This window comes from Struthio camelus, chromosome 2 (genome assembly GCF_040807025.1).
Source record: "Struthio camelus isolate bStrCam1 chromosome 2, bStrCam1.hap1, whole genome shotgun sequence".
Taxonomy (NCBI): domain Eukaryota; kingdom Metazoa; phylum Chordata; class Aves; order Struthioniformes; family Struthionidae; genus Struthio; species Struthio camelus.
This window is the reverse complement of record NC_090943.1, coordinates 168,262,292-168,281,812: the sequence shown is the minus strand read 5'-3', so window position 1 is coordinate 168,281,812 and position 19,521 is coordinate 168,262,292. Positions and strand designations below refer to the sequence as shown.

At 38.5% G+C, this 19,521-nt stretch overlaps 1 protein-coding gene across 9 annotated transcripts in view; it reads left to right on the top strand.

Moving 5' to 3' along the window:
* The window catches only part of AGO2 (argonaute RISC catalytic component 2), a 61,740-nt gene that overhangs the window by 31,998 nt on the left and 10,221 nt on the right, over positions 1-19,521 (top strand). For all 9 annotated transcript variants that reach the window (XM_068933429.1, XM_068933425.1, XM_068933424.1 and 6 more), the window contains 13 exons: positions 796-932; positions 1,074-1,208; positions 3,890-3,977; positions 4,760-4,907; positions 5,097-5,216; positions 5,562-5,684; positions 7,510-7,643; positions 10,640-10,824; positions 12,853-13,012; positions 15,169-15,259; positions 16,359-16,553; positions 17,605-17,739; positions 19,120-19,221. In XM_068933429.1, coding sequence (XP_068789530.1) covers positions 796-932; positions 1,074-1,208; positions 3,890-3,977; positions 4,760-4,907; positions 5,097-5,216; positions 5,562-5,684; positions 7,510-7,643; positions 10,640-10,824; positions 12,853-13,012; positions 15,169-15,259; positions 16,359-16,553; positions 17,605-17,739; positions 19,120-19,221 — 1,753 coding nt within the window. The remainder of the gene's footprint in view (positions 1-795; positions 933-1,073; positions 1,209-3,889; positions 3,978-4,759; positions 4,908-5,096; positions 5,217-5,561; positions 5,685-7,509; positions 7,644-10,639; positions 10,825-12,852; positions 13,013-15,168; positions 15,260-16,358; positions 16,554-17,604; positions 17,740-19,119; positions 19,222-19,521) is intronic.

Below are 19,521 nucleotides of genomic sequence, written 5' to 3'. Positions count from 1 at the left end.
CAAGAACGCTGTTCAAATTAAAGTCAGCTGGAAAGTAAAGGACAAAGCTTAATAAGGCTGAACTTTCCTGTTTTAAAGAGGAGTAAATAGAGAGGACTAAATAGAGAAACTGAGCATTAAATTTATGTAAATATCTTTAAATATCCCTATATTAAGTTGAATTTATCCCTAATGGGAGGATAAAAGAAGGTACTTGAGTCAGCTTTTAGAACAGAGAAAACGGTCCATACTGGTTAGTCACACATCTTTGCTCAGAGAAAAATATTAGCACTGGTTTTGATTAGTTTTACATTAAACGTGTAATACTAAAATGCCAAGATGAAAGATGCATTTAAAATGTTTGTTAGATCAGTCTTTTACTCAGGCAAAGTTTCCATGGATTTCGGAGGAAGCTATTTGCAAATAAAGGGTGAGATTATTAGACTGTTGTTTTTAATATTAGAGATGCTTAAGTATTTTCTTACTGAGCCGTAGCTGAGTTTGTTTCAACAGAGCACAAAGAACGTTGTGAAGTTTTTGGTTTGTGTAAGTGGGTGTGTTAATGGGGTATATTGATAATGGGTAAAAAACCCAGACAGTCATGAGTACTAGGTAACTTCTCACTGTAACTAACTGGAATTGAGAGGTAAAACCTGAGTCCTGATGAGAGTTTCAGGTCATTTATAATAGGAAACACTGACGTTTCTGTGTTTTCGAGTAGGAATTTGTATTAGTTATTGTTGTATTGCTGAAGTTTTTTTCCTTTTCCTTCATGATTGGCCTCTTTAGCTAATGCATTCATTTTCTTTATTCCAGATATACGCCTGTGGGACGATCTTTTTTTACAGCATCGGAAGGGTGCTCAAATCCATTAGGTGGTGGCAGAGAAGTTTGGTTTGGGTTTCATCAATCAGTCAGACCTTCATTATGGAAAATGATGTTAAATATTGATGGTAGGTCCTTTATAAATTCTTTCTTCCTCCTCCTTTCTCTTTCAATGAAAAGCTAAACATTTAATCCTGTTTGTTGTGTTTCTGAACAATTTCCTCGTTGTTACTGTAATGTAACTTGAATGTACGTGCATTTGTCTGTAGTATCTGCGACCGCATTTTACAAAGCACAGCCAGTTATCGAATTTGTATGTGAAGTTTTGGACTTCAAAAGTATTGAAGAACAACAGAAACCTCTGACAGATTCCCAAAGGGTAAAGTTTACCAAAGAAATAAAAGGTAATAATCGAATAATATAAAAATGCTTTTATTCTGAGTGATGATATATGAAAACCACATGTTCAAAAGTCTTTCTGTTGCGGTTGATTTCTTGCTGGGAGACAGATTATCACAGTGCACACTGAACATACGCTTTTGAGCAAAACTAAGAAGACTCCTTTTATTACTTGGATATATGCCAAGACTTTCAGAACTCTACTAATGAATTTTATATTTAAGCCTATACCTGTCTTTTTCCTACTGTGTCATGGCTTGAGCTCTGTAAATTTACTGAGTTACTTTGTGGTTATAAGCAAAGTTGCATCAGTTAAGATAAATATGTGGCTTCATACTTGGTTAATCATAAGTATAAAATATTAAGTGAACATACTTATTTTTATTGAAGCCATGCACGCTTAGAGCTCAGGTATGCACATGAATAAGTTAGCACGTATTAGAGAATCTGTGGTAATGATAATATTCGTGTGCTTTTAGCCTATGGCAAATATAGGGTAATTTTAATTAGCTTTGCCTTTAATGAAAGTGCTTCAGTGAAACCATGAGGATGATGCATTTTACTTTAAGTGTTGAGATGAACTAAAGCTTCCTAGCAGATGGGTAGTAATTTATTGTACTGAGATTAGCTACTGGCTTGTGATTGTGCAAGCTTCTCCTCCTTTAACTGTATGTTCTCTTGACATACCTCAGTTTCTTCATGCCTCACCTCCACCCAGGCGTTTGATCGAGCATTATGACAAAGTTAGCTCTGCACGCTGACATCTGAGAATATCTCAGTGCAAACTGCTCAGATTTTTTCTCTTATAGTATATAGAGCAGCATCTCTTACTATGTCAGTCTCCTTTAAACAAATTTTTTTTCTTCCCACTTGAATATTGCTATCCATCCCGGTATTTAAAGGTGTTATTTACTGTAGCTCTCTAACTCTTTTTAAAGTAACCCCCTCCCCCCCCCCCCCCCATTTCTAAAGTAAATAAAAGTCGGTTACAAATGCAAAAGTTTCATACTGGTTTTCCAGTTTTGCAACATAAGTCAGTAGTGCCAATCCTGATTCAATAGTGAAAAGAAAGTCTAGGTTGTAATCCAATGATTGCAGAATGTTTGTAAAAGCCACAATTTCATTCCTTTTTTTTTTTTAATTACCTGGACTTAAATGTTTCCAGTTACTGCTGATTTTAAGATTTTCACGTGCCAGATTTTGCTAATAATTTGGCGATACATGTTTCCGTACTTAAGTATATTTCATGCCTACATTTTCCTGGAGGAAAATTACAGTTATTCTAATACATAATGACTGAATCAAAAAGTAAGAGGAGGGAGTACTACTGTTTGTGTTTGCAGAATCCTTACTCGTAAGTTGTCTTCTGAGAAGTCAAGGTCCTTCCTCTGCTTGCCTGTCTTGTACCTGATGAGATGATGTAGGCTTGTGACGTAAGCATCCCTCTTGGTGCCCTTATATACCTGAGAAGGGTGACTACATCATGAGCCTGAGTGGATTATTGAAGCCCCTACTTAGCAAGCCAAGTAAGCCTTTAGGGCGGTCAGGCAAGATACGCTCGTCAGAAGGAAAGTTAGAAGAGAGCAACAAACTCCACTAATCTGTCTTGCAGCGAAGGCAACTTTAAATATTCCCCGTTTCCACAAACGTCCACAAAATCGTTTTGAGAACACATATTTGCCCCACTAAAAGTTTGCAATACAGGTATAAAGAAATCCTCCCCTTTTTATTGTCGTGTGTTTTATGATGGGATTGTACTGCTCATAAATGTTTGACAGACATCATAACTGGGCACCGAATTGCCAGGTATTATTGTCATTTTTTTTTTTCCGTGAGGGTTTTCAGTCTTCAGGTAAGAAATAGTCATGTGAGATTTTGAGCAAAGCGAATCATAAATTAATGTATACTGAGGTAACAGTTTTATCTTTAATGGAAGTATCATGCTACTGGCTTCAGAGGTATTCATGACAACTTTTTTATTTACTGAAGCTTTCCAAATAGTTGGCACCTGGAGCCCTGACAAATAACGTGGAAAGATTTGTATGTTGTTTGGCAAGTTATTGGTGCCTTTAGCAGAGAGCTTAGATATGCACTCTTACTCAGCAGCAGCATGAACTTATACGTATGTGCAGCTATATAAGGAATTTATATGTACAGCCCTTTCTTTCATAGCCCCCTACATTCAACTTCCTCTCGTTCATGGTCCACCCACTTCTATTTTTGTCTGAATATGAAAGTAATACAAATGCAAATGCAGTATTCAAGGTGATGTTTAGAGGGTAGTGGTAAGTGAGAAACTTTTCTGTATAGCTAGCTGTGTTGTGTTGTTTTGGGGTGGAGAATCTCTTTTTTTGGGGATGTGCAGAGTGGGGACAATTCCACTCTTCTTTTGGTTAGCCTCTCTGAAAAGCTGTTGGCTTTCAGGTGGGCTTGGCTTCTGTGCAAGTGGGGATTGCGGCAGCTGGTAGTCTTCAGTAGAAATACAGCCCAGCTGCCTCATTCTGCAGGGTGCCCAGAGTCTTATAGGTATTTTTTGTTTTCAAGTTCGTTAGGTCAGGGTTGGTTGCAGCAGTTGGAGGTCTCGCAGTTTAGCTTTACCGTACAGATTGAGTAATCTTGTTTAGTAACAAAGAGGGCAGACACCATGATTTTGAAGAAACGGTGATACGTGTTTTCTAATTTTTAGGTCTAAAGGTGGAGATAACACACTGTGGACAAATGAAAAGAAAGTACAGAGTGTGCAATGTCACCAGACGACCAGCAAGTCACCAAACGTAAAATATTTTGCTTCTTTTTAAACATATATTTAATCTCATGCTGGAGGGATATCTTGCATGCAAGCCTGTCTTGCAAAATGATGCTTTATTTGGTCAGTATATTTAAAATATACCTCAGAGTAATGTCCCAGTTTTGGTGTTCTTGAAGTCCTTTATAGAATAAAACAGAACAACATGTCATTTCAACAGATCCCTTCGTCTTAGACTTGCTACCTGTTTATTTTTTTTCTTTATGAATTTCTTCAACATTGGAAGAACAGAAAGGGCTGTTGGTAGCGTAATGTTTTCCAGAATTGGTGAGCAGGAAATTGATGTCAGTTGGGATCTGGTTCTTAATCTTGCTTACTACCAGTCCATTCCTTCCCCCCGCACCGCAAGACATCTGTATATTTTTATGACTAACCAGAGACTTACAGATAACTTCAAAGTTGAATGGATTTTTTGAATCTTATTCTGGAATGACTGTATTCTGTGCATGGCATATCATAAAATATAGGACCGAGTATCACAAAAAATCAGAAAATGTTATCTAAGGCACCCCCATTCCTTGGGAACTTATGTTATAGCTTCAGGTGTCATGAGATTAGAGAAATAGCCTACTGGGATACTATTAAGACACATGATATTACATGGAATCTTAATTATAAAAGTATACTGAGGTCATTTAATTTCCAGCTGAATTTCTAGCAAACTTAACTTGTGCCAAGAAGTGTATTGAGCAAGCCTGGGAAAGTTTTACGCAAAGTGACGGCTTATTTTTCGCATTTGACTTCCAATAGATTCCCACTTCAGCAGGAGAATGGACAAACAGTTGAATGCACTGTAGCTCAGTATTTTAAGGACAGGCACAAGTTAGTTCTACGCTATCCTCACCTTCCATGTTTACAAGTCGGACAGGAGCAGAAACACACGTACCTTCCTCTTGAGGCAAGTAAACTTTGATATAATATTACATCTCGTGGGAAGGAGGTTGGGAGGAGGCAGAGAAAAAAGGCTAACAATTTTGTGACAAATTGTGCTTTGTGAGTAGCCAGCTCTAAAAATAGTGCAAATAAGCAGGAAAAGAATAACAGCTGCGTTTTGTTTTTTACCTTACCTTTTGTGGGGCTGTTTTAGGTGTGCAACATAGTGGCAGGACAAAGATGCATAAAGAAACTGACGGACAATCAAACTTCCACTATGATTCGGGCAACTGCCAGATCAGCACCTGACCGCCAAGAAGAGATTAGCAAATTGGTAAGTGTTCTGTAAGCGATGAGAGCAACGCGTGGTAGCAAACTTAGTTTTTCTCTTACCTCTAGAAGATATCAAGTAGTTTGTACAACTGCACACAGGTAATGTTTCTGTTTTTTATAAGACTTTCTCTGTTCGTCTCAGAAAAGTAAACACTCACAAAGGGTTTTCAAATGTCCTTTCGGTGCTTTACTTCAATTTTAAGGCAAGTATCCAAGCGGAATTAACAGAGGCTCTGAATGCTTGGCGTTACCCGTATGTGCTTGAGTACGGTTATCTGTGAACGTTTTAGATCTCATGAAAAGGGCTTTTTTTCTGCATGCAGTATCTCATTCCTTTTAATTTCAGATGCGGAGTGCAAGTTTTAATACTGACCCTTATGTTCGCGAATTTGGAATAATGGTCAAAGATGAGATGACTGATGTGACTGGTAGAGTCCTACAGCCTCCCTCAATCCTCTACGGAGGCAGGGTATGTTAAATCAGTACTGTGCAGTCTGTGATTGCTTTGATTACCAGGGGTGGTAGCTTCTGTAATATGGTTACTCTAAATGACATGTTGGGTGTAATGGGATAAAGTCATGATTGCTGTAATGTTTAACACTTAATTTTTTTTTTTTAATCCTTAAACTTAACGGCCATGTTGCATGTGATATGCTCCTTCTCCCGTTGCCTCGTTATTTTTAAAAGAAAAGCTAGGGCAAAAATACCTATTTTCCTCTACAGTTGATTTAAAGGTGTAAGTCATATTTTCCTCTCATGCACTGTTTTTTTGGTGTGTTTTATAAGGAGAAAATTGCAAATCATAGTTCAAATCAGTGCGTGTAGAAAAGAACAGACAGAGTCTATCGTTGTTATTTATTTTTGCCTCCCTTAACTCTGAAATCTTCTTCCTGAACTTCTCGTTGGTTTTTGAGAGCTCTGCAGGGAGCAACTCTGTTCAGGACAACTCTCTTAAGGTATTAGCTCTATCAGCATGTTACTCTCCAGAGCCACCCCTTCCTGTTGGAGTATTTCATGGGTTTTTTCCTTTAAAATGGCCTGTCAGGTGGCCTCTGTTTGACATGCCCTTGCTACTACTTTTTCAAAAAAGTTTGAGAAGCAGGATTTTTTTTTTTAACAATTGTATAATGTATCTTTTGATTTTATTTTTTATCCCTTACATGATATGTCTTTTTCTGCAAGAGAGAAGGTCTTAATGTCCATGATGCATTAACTTGTGGAGACTTCTGATGAACAGCATGTAAATTAAGTGCTGCAGCTGAAAATAGTTCTGTTCCCAGGCACAAGTCAGTCTGTTACTCCTGTAAATCTGCCATGGGAGGGTATCTTGAGCCTTCTCCATAATGTTCTTCTGTCAAAACCAGACAGATTAGCTCAAACCTTCCTTCCCTGACAAGTTAGTTAACCCAGCTGCCTTTGCCTGATCCTGATTAGGGGGAGCGCTCACATGAACTATTCTGGCAGCAGAAAAGGGGGAGCAAAAGCGTAAAGGCAGATAAATGGTGACAAGTCCGGGTGGGGGAGGTACTGCTGTCAGCCAATACAGCTCCTTACAAAATGAATTAGCAAATTTGTGTCCTGAAAAATTCCCATACGTTTTAGCCTTTGCTGATAAATGAAGGGCAGACACTGCAGTAACTTGTGTAAAAACATCTGCTGGGTACTAATACTTATTAAGGTAATTAACATCAGCAGACTCACTTTAGTCGTCTTATTCTATCCCTTATCCTCTAGATAATCCATCACAGTAATGTCTACTTGATAGGAGAAAAAGTGTTGCACGGGCCAAAGTTCAATAACCAGCCATCTTTTGTCAGCTCTTTCACTTTTTTTTCTAAGTGACCTCGAACCACTATTTGTCTCTATTTACTGACGTGTAAAATATTGATAACACTTGAATTAAGTCACTAAAGTGTCGGGAAGCTAAATTAATTCTTGAGAAGTTCACTGAGCAGTTGTGAAGTCACTGTAGAAATGTGCATTCCTATTATTTACCAGTTGTGAATCTCTGATTTACTAACTATACGTAATTTCTACCTGCTGCTGACTTACATAACCAAAGAAATTCATCAACAGTAAAAATGAGCATGCGATCACCCTAAGCTTTCTTTTTCACCAGATAGACAGGCTATCTTGTTGCAGTGATAGATTGATCTTTACATGATAGGATAGATATCTGAACGATAGAGAAAGAGCTGAGACTATTAATAGTCTGCTAGTTAGAGTGGAGCAACTGGTTTTTGTTAGCGTGAATCGTTTTCTGCATTAGGTGTTTTTTTTCTTTCTACTTCCAGAATAAAGCAATTGCCACACCAGTTCAAGGTGTCTGGGACATGAGGAATAAGCAGTTTCACACTGGAATTGAAATAAAGGTTTGGGCAATTGCATGCTTTGCTCCCCAACGCCAATGCACTGAAGTTCATCTTAAGTAAGTGTGTTTCCTAAGAAGATAATTTTATTACTTATTGATTATGTATGGAAGTGTCATACTTTGCACTTCTGTATATTTTTTTAAATTGTTTAACTTAAGGAAATATGTCTGTAATACTGCTTTAGATGTTCTAGCTGTGCGTTCGGTGTCATGGGTATTGAACTTCATGTTTTGAACCATGCCAATACAATTTCGATGTTAGCCTCATAGTTTCGTGAAATCCTCAAGATCAGAACCAGCTTATACTGTATGGCAAGTTTCCTACCCCAATGAAGTCTTAGCATAGAGTTAAAGATGAATAAAGAACAGTGGGGACTATTGAACTGGTAAAATGAACAGTGTTTATCACTAAGTATTTGTCAATACTGAAAGCTAGCATGTGTGTCTTATGTCTCAATTTAAGTATGTTCTTCATAACCGGAAAAAAACTATCTGTGCTGAACTTATTTAAAAGGTAAACTTTAATGTAAAGCAATCAAATTTTGGTCTCAAATTTTCCGTCGCCTAGAGGTACAGTAATGTATAAATTAGTGTATTTACAAGATTGGCAAGAGCAGTTTGTTTTGTTGACCTCGAGTGTATGAATGAAATTCAATTTTCAAATTTGGTTTCTCTCTCTTTTTTTTTTCCTCTCCCACAAATGAATGGAACACTATTGTTAAAAGTGACACCTACTGTTCTCTAGGTTACGGAAAGTGTGCCTGCCTATGTTAGATGGATTGTCTGATTCTTTGGCACACAGTCGTTTTCCCTTTGTGCATAGGCAGGTGCAGCTCTTGGAGCTTGCTCAACTGCTCTTTTTCAGGGGAATGCAAGGCAGTTATTATCCGTAACGATAGCATTACCATAACAATGTCCCTTTTGATAATTTGCCAAATTGTTGGGAAACGTTTCCCTAACAAGCGGTGATGAAACAGTAGAAATCTTACCTTTCATTTCTTGCCCTTGTTGTTAGGGACACGTTCTCTTTAAGTCCAGCGCTGCTTAGGAGAAGTTGGTCAGTTCTGAGGTGTAAAGCCGATGGGAGGAATAGGCAGAAGCCAGCAACATAGTGAGCTGAAGCAATTTGATTTCAGTTTAGATGACGTTTGTCCTCATTTTGAAAGGAAGTTCTTTCATACTGGGAATCTGTGTGCGTCCAGTCCCACCTTGTTGCCTCTTGTGAGGCAAGTTGGAAGTCAGCTGCTGTCGAGCTGTCTAGTTCTCATCTCAGAGTAAATGCTTCCAAAATGCCTAAAAGTCTTCAAAATCATTTGGTTTTAACTGTTGGGAGCAGTGTGATAACCGTTCCTATTAGACACCGTGCTTGTGGTTAGACTCGTATAAACTCAGGTTCCAAACTTGAAGTGTTTTAGACTTGGATATCCTGCTACTGACTATTTCTGCTCATAGTGGTGGTGAATGCCTGTTCTGCCAGGGAAGATGTGTAACATGCCTGTTTTCTACAAGAAGTCACAAGCTGCAGGGCTGAGACTCACATTCTGTTACAATCTGTGAAAATAACACAGGCTATAGAAGAAACTAAAACTTCACATCCTCTAAGTGAGTAGGACTGTGTTAGCTGGCACCCTTCTGTGAAGATGCACAACTTCTCAGGCAGCTATGGGGACATCTGCTCCGAAGTAATAGAACATCTTTGTCAACGTTGACGTCAGTTAACCACTGCTACCAAGGATCACCTAGCTATCAATCAAAGCTCTGGTAGTAAAGCCAAGTGCCGAAGAAGGACCTCTCTGGATGCATCTGTGCTAGTGTTTTAGTTCGGTTTGGGAGTGCGTATCTGAAGACAATCTTCTACCGGTCGCCACTTGCCAAGCCACGATCTGCATCCAGGAGCAACCCGAGTGCGCGCTCTGGGTTTCTTTTGGATGAAACTCAACTAGAGGATGTGCATCAGCCACTAATGGAGATTTAGCCCACTGCACCCAGCTACACCCGCTCTGAGGGAAAATCCCAGAAACACGTACAGCGTGGGTAATGGTTCAGTGCCAAGTTCTCCACTCCACACATCTGCTCTGTGGCACCTCACTACGTGCTAATCTAGACATGGCCTTTGGTTATCAGGCTGGTATTTATGGAGTACGCGTGCACCATTGACTGCAGGCAACTGACTCGGAAGTGCCCTAAATTTGAAGCTGCTTTCTAGACTCAGTATACTTCATAGGGCCCTAGACTCCTACACTTAAGTGCTTTCAGTTGTCTTGTTTAAAATAGGCACACTGGAAAACTTCTTGGTATCCTCTCGAAGGGAAAGATAGCCAAACGCTACAACCTTAGAAGAAGATGGAGGCAGGCTGCAGGGCAGCAGGCCTTGCTACCAGAGGCCTTGACGGGGGCCTCTTCACTGGTAAAAGCCTCTGACAAAATCAGATTGTCTCCAGTTCTGACCGGTTCCAACAAAGGGTGCCTTGTTTTGGCACCGTCCTGGAGAAGGTTTGTCTTGCACACCTCCAGGATACACCCTTCCTCCGATATCCAGCAGTTTTTTCTTGTGCAGTGTTACCACTGTTTGCTCAATTCACTGAGACGCAATTGCTAATGACTTTTGTTGGTCATTCTCCTTAGCAAACGAAGAACAAACTCCTGCCGTTTTTACAGTGATAAACCCTAAGTATTGTAGAGCTGGCTATTCAACGTGGTGTTGCTGTAGTGTGTTTTGTGAAAAGCAGCTCTTACTGTGTCTCCTATAGGCAGAGCTAATGGGATGGAGTAGTTTGCTTGCTTTTGCAAGTGAAGTTTTTATTAACAGTGTTATTTATGTAACGTGCTTGCTTATCTTCCTCAGTTTTTCCTTCAGGCCCCGAGTAGGGACATCCATTTAATTAGAGATACGCTCAAGGTGAACACTGATTTTTTTGTTGTTGTTGTTTGTACAAAAACCAGCAAACAAACAACAAAACTTTTTAAATTTAACAGGATTATTCGATTAGAAATGAGCACAAAATCGAGATGCTTTTCGCCACCTAAAAGTCTAATGTGTGTATGTCCTTTAGGTCCTTCACAGAACAGCTGAGGAAGATTTCAAGAGATGCGGGAATGCCAATCCAGGGGCAACCTTGCTTCTGTAAATACGCCCAGGGAGCCGACAGCGTGGAACCCATGTTCAGGCACCTGAAAAACACTTATACTGGGCTGCAGCTCGTTGTCGTAATTTTGCCGGGGAAAACGCCAGTCTACGGTCAGTATGTGCAAGTCACGAGCGTATGCACGCATCGGTCACAATTTCATGTATTTTTGTGAAGTATCTGAATGACAGAAGTTAATTCTGGTTTAATTGTGTACATGCCGTGTAGAAATGGGCTGTGCGTCACTTTCATTCCTCCTATTGTGCTGCGTGATGTTTCAAATTAATACCGTAATTTGTTTCATCATTTTTCATTTAAATTTGCTTCGTTATTTTCTCCTTTTGATTTGCTCTTTTGCATGCACCTTGTTCGCGATACATTTTGTTTCTGAGAAAGCTAAAATTGAGGCCTTTTGTAAAACTATTTAAAACAAATTTTCAGTGGTTTAAAATGTACTTACAGTTAAGTTGTGTGCTTAAAGCTCCAAGTGACTGAACAAGCCATGAGCTCAAAAACTACGTGTAGCTTTTAAAAACAACTTTGCCAACTCAACCTTTGGCAAAAACTTGCATGAAGTGGAAGTTTCTGCCAGTGGATTTTTCCTGTTCTTCTTATTTTTAACTCTTGGGTTGTGAGGACACGAATGCCTACAGTTTCACAGGTTAAAACTCGGTGATGTTACACTGTTTTAGAAACAGATCAATAATTTGTACATTTTACAGAGCACATAGGTATAGTTTTAATATGCTTCAGGCAAACCGTGGATTTTGTTTTTTTAACTAGCTTTTCCTGTACACAGGACTGCTCCTTTCCTATCCTGCCTTCCTCCTTTCCTCACTTATTTACTCTGCGTAATTGCAGATTCACCTACTTCATCTTTTTTCTCCCATAGCTTCAAGGGCTCTCACGTGGCTAATGGCTCAGATCGAACAAGCAGCTGCAGATTTGCTTTCCTCCTTCCTGTCCCATACCTCTCTCTCATCGATTTAATTTAGCAAAAATAGGCTCCTAGCTGTTCCTTCAGATTATCTGGCATCAAGTAAAAAGAGAGGCAGAGTGAAAAAGGAGCCTTGAGCAAAACGATAACCTTTTCATTTGCATTTTTATTTCCTTTAAAGGAAGTTGCTCGTTTCCAATTTGTTAATAGAAATCCAATGCAAACTCACTTTTCCTGCTTGGCATTACAAGGGGACTCCTTCCTCTCCTTAACCACTGAGAGGAGGTGGTATCACTCTCATCCGCCCTCTTAGTTACTGGCCTCAGGTACGGTTCTCCCTGCCCCATCTAATCGTCTCTCTCTCTTCTTCCCGTGCACTTCCATGCTCTTGGGCTTCCTATACACCCAGTTTTGCTTTTTCTCCTTCTCTTACCCTGCTCCTCAAAGAGCCTCTTTCCCTCAGGTGATGCCAAAGGGGGATTGTGTCTTCTCTGAGGGCAGTGTTGCTTTAATTCTGTTGGAGTCTAAATTTCTTTTTTTCCAAAAAGTAAGATTATGGCACTCTCAGAGTCTGCAGTCTCAGTTTTATTGTTAACGATAGGATTTATTGAAACCTTTGAAGAGCAAAACTCTTCATGATTTCCTTTTAGAGTTTTTACGGGCCATCCTTTGCTGAACCGTCTGCTTTTTATGCAAGTCAGGTTTAAAGCGAATGAACTGATAAACTGGAAGGATGACGTTCATGGGTTGGTTGAATATTACTTAGCACCTTTATTAAGTTTGCATTATTAAATGCAAATGTCCAGTGTTAAATGACAAAATAACGGCTCGTCCTAACGTTTTCTTATTACCTGACTTCACTAGCCAAAGTTTCTTCTGTGCTGATGATGAAACACAAAACCTCTGAAATTACAATTAGCATAATTTAAAATAATCCATAGTTAAATTAAATAAAAAATACTTTTAGTTATATATAGGACCCGGTTACTATACTGTCAGTGGGTAGAAGTTACTCCGAACAGAGAGGAGGAGGTTTGCTTGGAGACTGGAGTTCTTTATTGTTTTTTACTTTAAAAAAAAAAAAAAAGCTTAAATGACCACTTTGCTAAAACTCTAGGAATAGGTATTCATCACTGAATTAATGTCTCCTTCGTCTTTTGATTGGCAATACGCAAATGCTTTTTGTTTTGCCTTTGCTTTGCAGCGGAGGTGAAGCGTGTTGGCGACACTGTGCTGGGAATGGCTACGCAGTGTGTTCAGATGAAAAACGTACAGAGAACGACACCGCAAACTCTGTCTAACCTTTGCTTAAAAATAAATGTCAAATTAGGAGGCGTAAATAATATTTTACTGCCACAGGGAAGGTAAGACCTTTCACAGAAGAAGTGGGTGTTGTATTGTAAAGAGAACATGGATCATATTAACATAAAGTAGGTGCTTTTATCTGTAGTTGATAGCACTGGTTTTTAAGTCAAGCTATCTTTCGGGTTCCAGCATGGTCCTGCCAAAGCTGGAGTATAAACACTGGCAAAAAATAGTTGTTCCAATTGAAATGTGTAAGAAAAAGTAATAAAATATTTTATTTGCGATCTGACCATTGAAGTTTGCAGCTTTCATTTGAAGGAAGAATGTATATATGTATTTTTTCACTTTGAGTGTTTAGAGCCATGTAGAAAACATCCTGAATGCGATTTTTCTCTATAGTTTAATTGTGATTAGGTTTCTTCATTCCGTTGCGTGTCTGGACTTATATGGACATTTGAAAACGCAAGCAGAAAAGACTAATTCATTTCCAGGTCCAATTTACTTTGCAATTTCTTATTAGGATTACAGCGGTAAGCTTTAGTTGTACCGTGATTATATTCTGGAAAGCTGCTTTGATACTATGGAATTCCATGTTTAACAGATCAACAGATGAAATAGTATCTTATTTGTAAAAACGAGTGGACCCTCTTGTTCAAGATTCTACAGGGTTTGTGTGTCACCTCGTAACAAACGTTCTCAAACGGAAACTTTTCATCAGGTTTATGGGGAAAATCAATTCCAAAAGAATTCTGATGGAAAACGGGACAAAGTTCAGCTTGTTTTATCTTACTTGCGTAGGATAGAGAGGGCTAGCATAAAGATATGTATAGCTAGTTGAATCAAAATGAACGGCTAGGTCTCTGCTTCAGTAAAAAGATGGAGTCTTTACAATCCTGGCACATCAAGCTGTAGAGAGCTCAAGGAATAACCTGCCGCATCGTTCTTGGGATCCTGTTTCAAAGAAGTCAACACCCTGTTTTGCTCAGATAAGCAAATGTTTGCTTCATATTTAGGCTAGTCTGAAGGCAGCTACTGAAAAATAATCCAACAGCAAGAACCTGGGGGTGGGAAAAAGCCCTGTTATCAGAGGGGGTGCATGTTTTGTGTACCGTCTAAATTCCGTCCATAATTAAATTATAATTAAATTCTAAATATACTCAGCTTGGATAATGCACTTGTCTAAGTATCCTCTGTTAAAGCGACTAAAATCTTTGTATTCCAGAGCAGGCACTTCGAAAAGGCACAGAGTTTTGGTTTTTTTTTTTTTTTTTTAAGTTAAAAATATAGATACCGCTGTAGAAGCAAAACAAAAATAGACGCGCACCATATCAGCAGTTTAATGTCATATCCCTAGACGTTTCAGAGAAGTGGATTTTGGGGTCACTTGTATCGGAATGTTTTAACTATTATTTTCTGTTGGTTGTTTTATTTTTGGCGGGGGGGAGGAATAGAGCAGTTTTCTATTTGTATAATTATATTATAAATTACATTATAATAATAACCTTGACATACTTTTTAGAAAAGGTCTGACAACAGCGGCATCTATCTGCATAACTGTTCCCCCCGCGCATCCACATCCATAGAAAGATTTGGTGGCCTAAAATCTCCCAGTTAAAATCAAGTGTTTTGTTAAGCAATAGAGTTAAAGCTTCACATTTGCAGTGCAGTGTTCTGGTGTTCTACTTTTGACGAAGTAATTTAATATCTTGATTTAACTAAAACTGTGAAATTTTTTTAAATCTATTTTTAAAATCATTCCTATAACATCCAGATTTTTCATACTTCCTTACCAGCGCTTTTTTTTTTTTCCTTTTCCGTGCAAATTCATAGTGGTTGTATATATGCACAGTCCTTTAATTTTCTCATATGTTGCTTGATGCTAAGAGAACAGCTTTTTAACCCTTTCTGTGGTCTAATTCATGGAGGCTGCAATTCTGACTTCAAAATATTTTTTTCACTCATTTCGTATAAAAATTAACAGTTAGCAGTTAGCCATGCTTTAAAAATATGTGCAAGTACTTAGTATTTAGCATGGGAACCCTAATCAGGACTCTAAGCCCTGTCGCGGTACAAATGATCAACTCTGGACACGTGCAAATTGTTGACTAATTCTTGTCTATACTGCAGGAGTGTAAAATGCTATTTATTTGAGTTATAACATGCTCTGCTGAGAGTAAGCCTTGCTGCTTTTACAAAGCCACTGTTTCTTTTCCAGACCACCAGTATTTCAGCAGCCTGTCATATTCCTTGGTGCAGATGTAACTCATCCGCCAGCTGGGGATGGAAAAAAGCCTTCCATTGCTGCAGTGAGTAAACTATAATAATTTTTAACCCCTGCTCTCCCTGGCTGCTCAGTTTCAATTGATTTCTTCCCATTTGGTGCTTACTTTCAAGTACTCTAAGTTCTTGTTCTTCTTATTGCCTAATGACAGCCTTATGTGTTATTTTTCTGGAGAATCTAATGAAACTTCGAGGATCTTGCTCTGATAATTACCTAAATGTATGTATTAGCTTGGGAAATGCTCGAGATACTAATACACGGAGGAGCTTTATTTATCAGTCGATATTTATCAGTGACTTCTAATAAGTCAGTGTATCTTTAAAACTGCTTTTTCAGCAGTTAAAAATGTGTCCGTTACTGCTAGTGAATTATGCTGGCCCAGTTATGTTTTTTGTTGATTCATGCTTCCTGACAAAACAAATTGGGTGGTAATCCCTTGGAAATGTACTCCTGGTATATATGAAAGGGCCTTTGACTTGCATTATGTCATACATCTGTTTTAAACTGTTTTCTTAACTTGGTTTAAAAAATTACACACGAGTGCAGAGAAAGCCAGGTGGAATTGTGCTTAGTTGTGATCTTTGACACATGAGGTTTGGATTTTTAGGTTGGTGCCATTTTTTAAACTGTGTTAATTTTGAGGCTTCATGAACAGAAGATTTTCTTCTCTAAGAACAGTGTCTCTTCTGTGTGGACCTTTCAATGGAGGCTCACCGTGGGCTCTTCCACAGTGCCAGAGCTTCCAAAAGGGAGCTGCTCTTCAGGAGTTCAAATTTGGATGGTGCAGAACTAAAAAAAACGATAGTTTCATGGTATCTGGGCTCCAAATGTTATTAGTGTTTTCAGCTGCACGTAGGTGCAAGTAGGAAATTAGTCTATTATGTTTCAAAAAAAGTTCTCAGCTTCAGCAAGGTATGTTACCACAGGTAGACTGAACTCAAAGCTCTTCCCAAGCTAACTGTGATTTTGACTGCGTCTTTGCTTGGTCAACCCCTTAGATTGTAAGTTACTGTTAAAAAGACAGTTTGCTTATTGTCATGGAATAACTTTTATTAAAGTGCTTTCAAATTTGTTTTGGGGCTAAGTTCTGTTTTTTGTTTTTTCTTTGCCCTTCCCCCCAACAGGTTGTAGGGAGCATGGATGCTCATCCTAATCGATACTGTGCCACTGTCCGGGTCCAGCAGCACCGCCAAGAAATCATCCAAGATTTGGCTGCCATGGTCAGAGAGTTGCTTATTCAGTTTTACAAATCAACCAGATTTAAACCAACTCGAATTATTTTCTACAGAGATGGTGTTTCTGAGGGCCAGTTCCAACAGGTTACGCTTTTATTTTAAGATCGTCGTTATGTAGCTTTCTGTAGAAGACTTTCCAGTAGATGTAGTTCTGTGTAGTGGAGCTATGAAAAGAAGTATATCAAACCTTCCCTCAACAGACGGGTTGGATTCTATCCAAGAGGAGCGGGGAAAGTGTTTTCCTATTTTTCAGGAGCTTTTTATATTTTTTTGCCCTTAAAATACTTCCCTGTGCACGAATGAAACGGTGAAGTATAATTTTAATGTTAAACATCTGTGACTTATTCAAGATATGTTAGTCAAAGTGGATCCCATAGAACATAGACAGTAAAGAAAGACAAGGTGTAAGCTAATATTCTTAATTTTCTCCGGATTTTATAAATCTTGTATTTTCACATTGTCACTATTTATTTATTCTCTATAAAATTTAACAGATATCTTCTTATATTTATTTTACTTGCTTACAAGTAGCATGTTTTACAAAATATTTTTAAGATATTTACATATGCTTTCCTCTCCAGTATTTTTATACATAAATTAAAAAATACAGAACTTGGTAAACATCTTAAAATCCAAGGAGGAGTGAGGAAAGGGCGCTTAATAGACTTGGGTTAGTAAAACTCAGCTTTGTAATGAACTTCAATTTTTTTTTTTTTCAATTTTTATTGGTTCTTGTGGTCCACCATATGAATTCACAAAGCAGGCAGACATTATTCACTTTAGCAATTCTGGATTTTTTTACCCTTGGACTAATCTGAAAAATAATTAGGCTGTTGGATATTCAACAATCCAATTAAATGTTCATTTCTGTCTGGCGGTTAAAAAGGTTTTGACATCCAGCTTATTAGTCCAAGCCGCATGCGTAGAGTTGTACCAATATGGAAGCTAACTCTGGGCTGGCTCAGCAAACTGGTCGTCTAACTTGTTCTCCTCAAGTGAAGAAGTTAAGATTTGATCCTGCATGCACGGACGTTTCATTGCTCTGAGTGACAATGCAAGAAGGGACGTTATAAATAGGAGTAATTAGTAGAAAACTATCTTTCATATTTATCGCACTTTATTTTTTATGATTCAGGTTCTCCATCATGAATTGCTGGCTATTAGAGAAGCATGCATTAAGCTAGAAAAGGATTACCAGCCTGGAATTACGTTTATAGTTGTGCAGAAAAGGCATCACACCAGACTCTTCTGCACAGATAAAAATGAACGGGTACGTTGTAATCTCTGACTAGCCGAATTGCCTACATGCTGTATTAAAATTTTGCTGCTTAATTAAATAGTCAGGGACCAGTTGGAGGAAGTACAAAAGTGGGATCTTTCTGCCTGCAGAGGAAAAACATCCTTTTCCGTTTTTATTTTTTACGATAACATGGCATGAAGCTTTTGTGGAAACACTGCAGAATGTGTCATTCAACGCGTCTGTACATCCTTTTTTGCAATCTCAAATTCTTCCGGCTTCCTTTCAGTTTTTTGTACTGGCTCAAGCTCCTCAAGGGTTGAGATTCATCTGAGCAAAGCAGAGTCTTACGGTGAAGGTACCTACATCCAAAATAGTTACTTCAGGCGCTCTTTTAAGTTAATGGCGATGTAGTTAGTATTGCCAACACAGTTTAAGGCACAGTTCATGTGATGCTGAAGCAGACACTGATTTGATTCCTGTTAACTGAAGAGTGGCTCTTGGGTAACCGGCTGAAATGTAGACACGTGCGCAGTAGATACATAAATTGGGTAAGATGAACTCTGCCGTTTGAGAATTTTTTATTTTCCATTAATGCTACCTTTAAGATGTTGTAGGTGTCTAATATCTTGGACACGTGGAATTCGGTTGGGGCGTATCAAGTGTCACAACACAGTCTGAAGTGTTCAGTACTACAAATAGTTTTATGAATGTTTCTTAATCCTTATTATAACTCTGTGAAGTACACGCAGAAGTATTTGTTTCATCCGTTTGAGGTTAGGAGACTCTCCAAAGAGTCACTGTTGGAGGTGAGAAGTAGGTTCTTTTTCCTGCTGTCAGGCTTTTCCATGTGAGCCTTTGAAGCCCCACTAGGCTTCAAGGCAGTAATTAGTTACTTTTAATGCTGATGTGTATGTGTATCATTATTCAAAACACACAATGTGCTGTAGATTGTCGTTGTTAAAATATTTTAAAGAGTATTTTTAAGTTCTACTTTTATGTAAAGAATATTTATAAGGGAAAGGGAGGCCTCCCTTGCAGCCATGGCCTGTCCTCTTTCAAGAATAAACAAGAAAAGTTACAGTGAAATAATCTCTCTTGCAGTGGGAAGGTGAAAAGGATTTGACAACTCAGTCACAGGAAGTTCTTTTTGCATTGATCAGAAAAGCTAATTTTTATGGGTAACTTCTAAGAAGATTTTGCAGCTTTTTTTCTTTTTCTCTAGTAGAGACATTCCAGATTTTTATGTGAAGAAAATTTCATTTTTACTGATTCTTTTTTGACTTTTGGTTTTTACCGTGGTGGTTTTTTTTTTTTTTTTTTAAGATTTTTGTTGTGTTTCTCTTCTTACTGCACGGCTATAAAGAAGAGTTTGTCTGAACCTTACTATATTTGCACTTTTTGTTCTCGCAGGTTGGAAAGAGCGGAAACATTCCAGCAGGTACCACAGTGGACACAAAAATCACCCATCCGTCAGAGTTTGACTTTTACCTGTGTAGTCATGCCGGTATTCAGGTAGGGCGTTTTGTGGAGGATGAAAACTTTCAACGATAACGTCGGCTGTTGGCATTATATGTGTGTTATATGTGTTACAGACAACAAATGACACAGCTTTTGTCTATGTATTCCTGCTTTTCTCTGGGCCACCCATGATGCTCTTCTCTGGTTCTTAAAACCTGAAAGAATCAACGAAAGTAAACAGATATGAAGTGCAGCCTGTGCATTTAGCTTGCTGCGCTTCGCTCGTGTCTGTTTGCTGCAGTAAATAGTAGCACGGTAGTCTGGCTATTTCACATAGCTGCTTCCGGATAAATG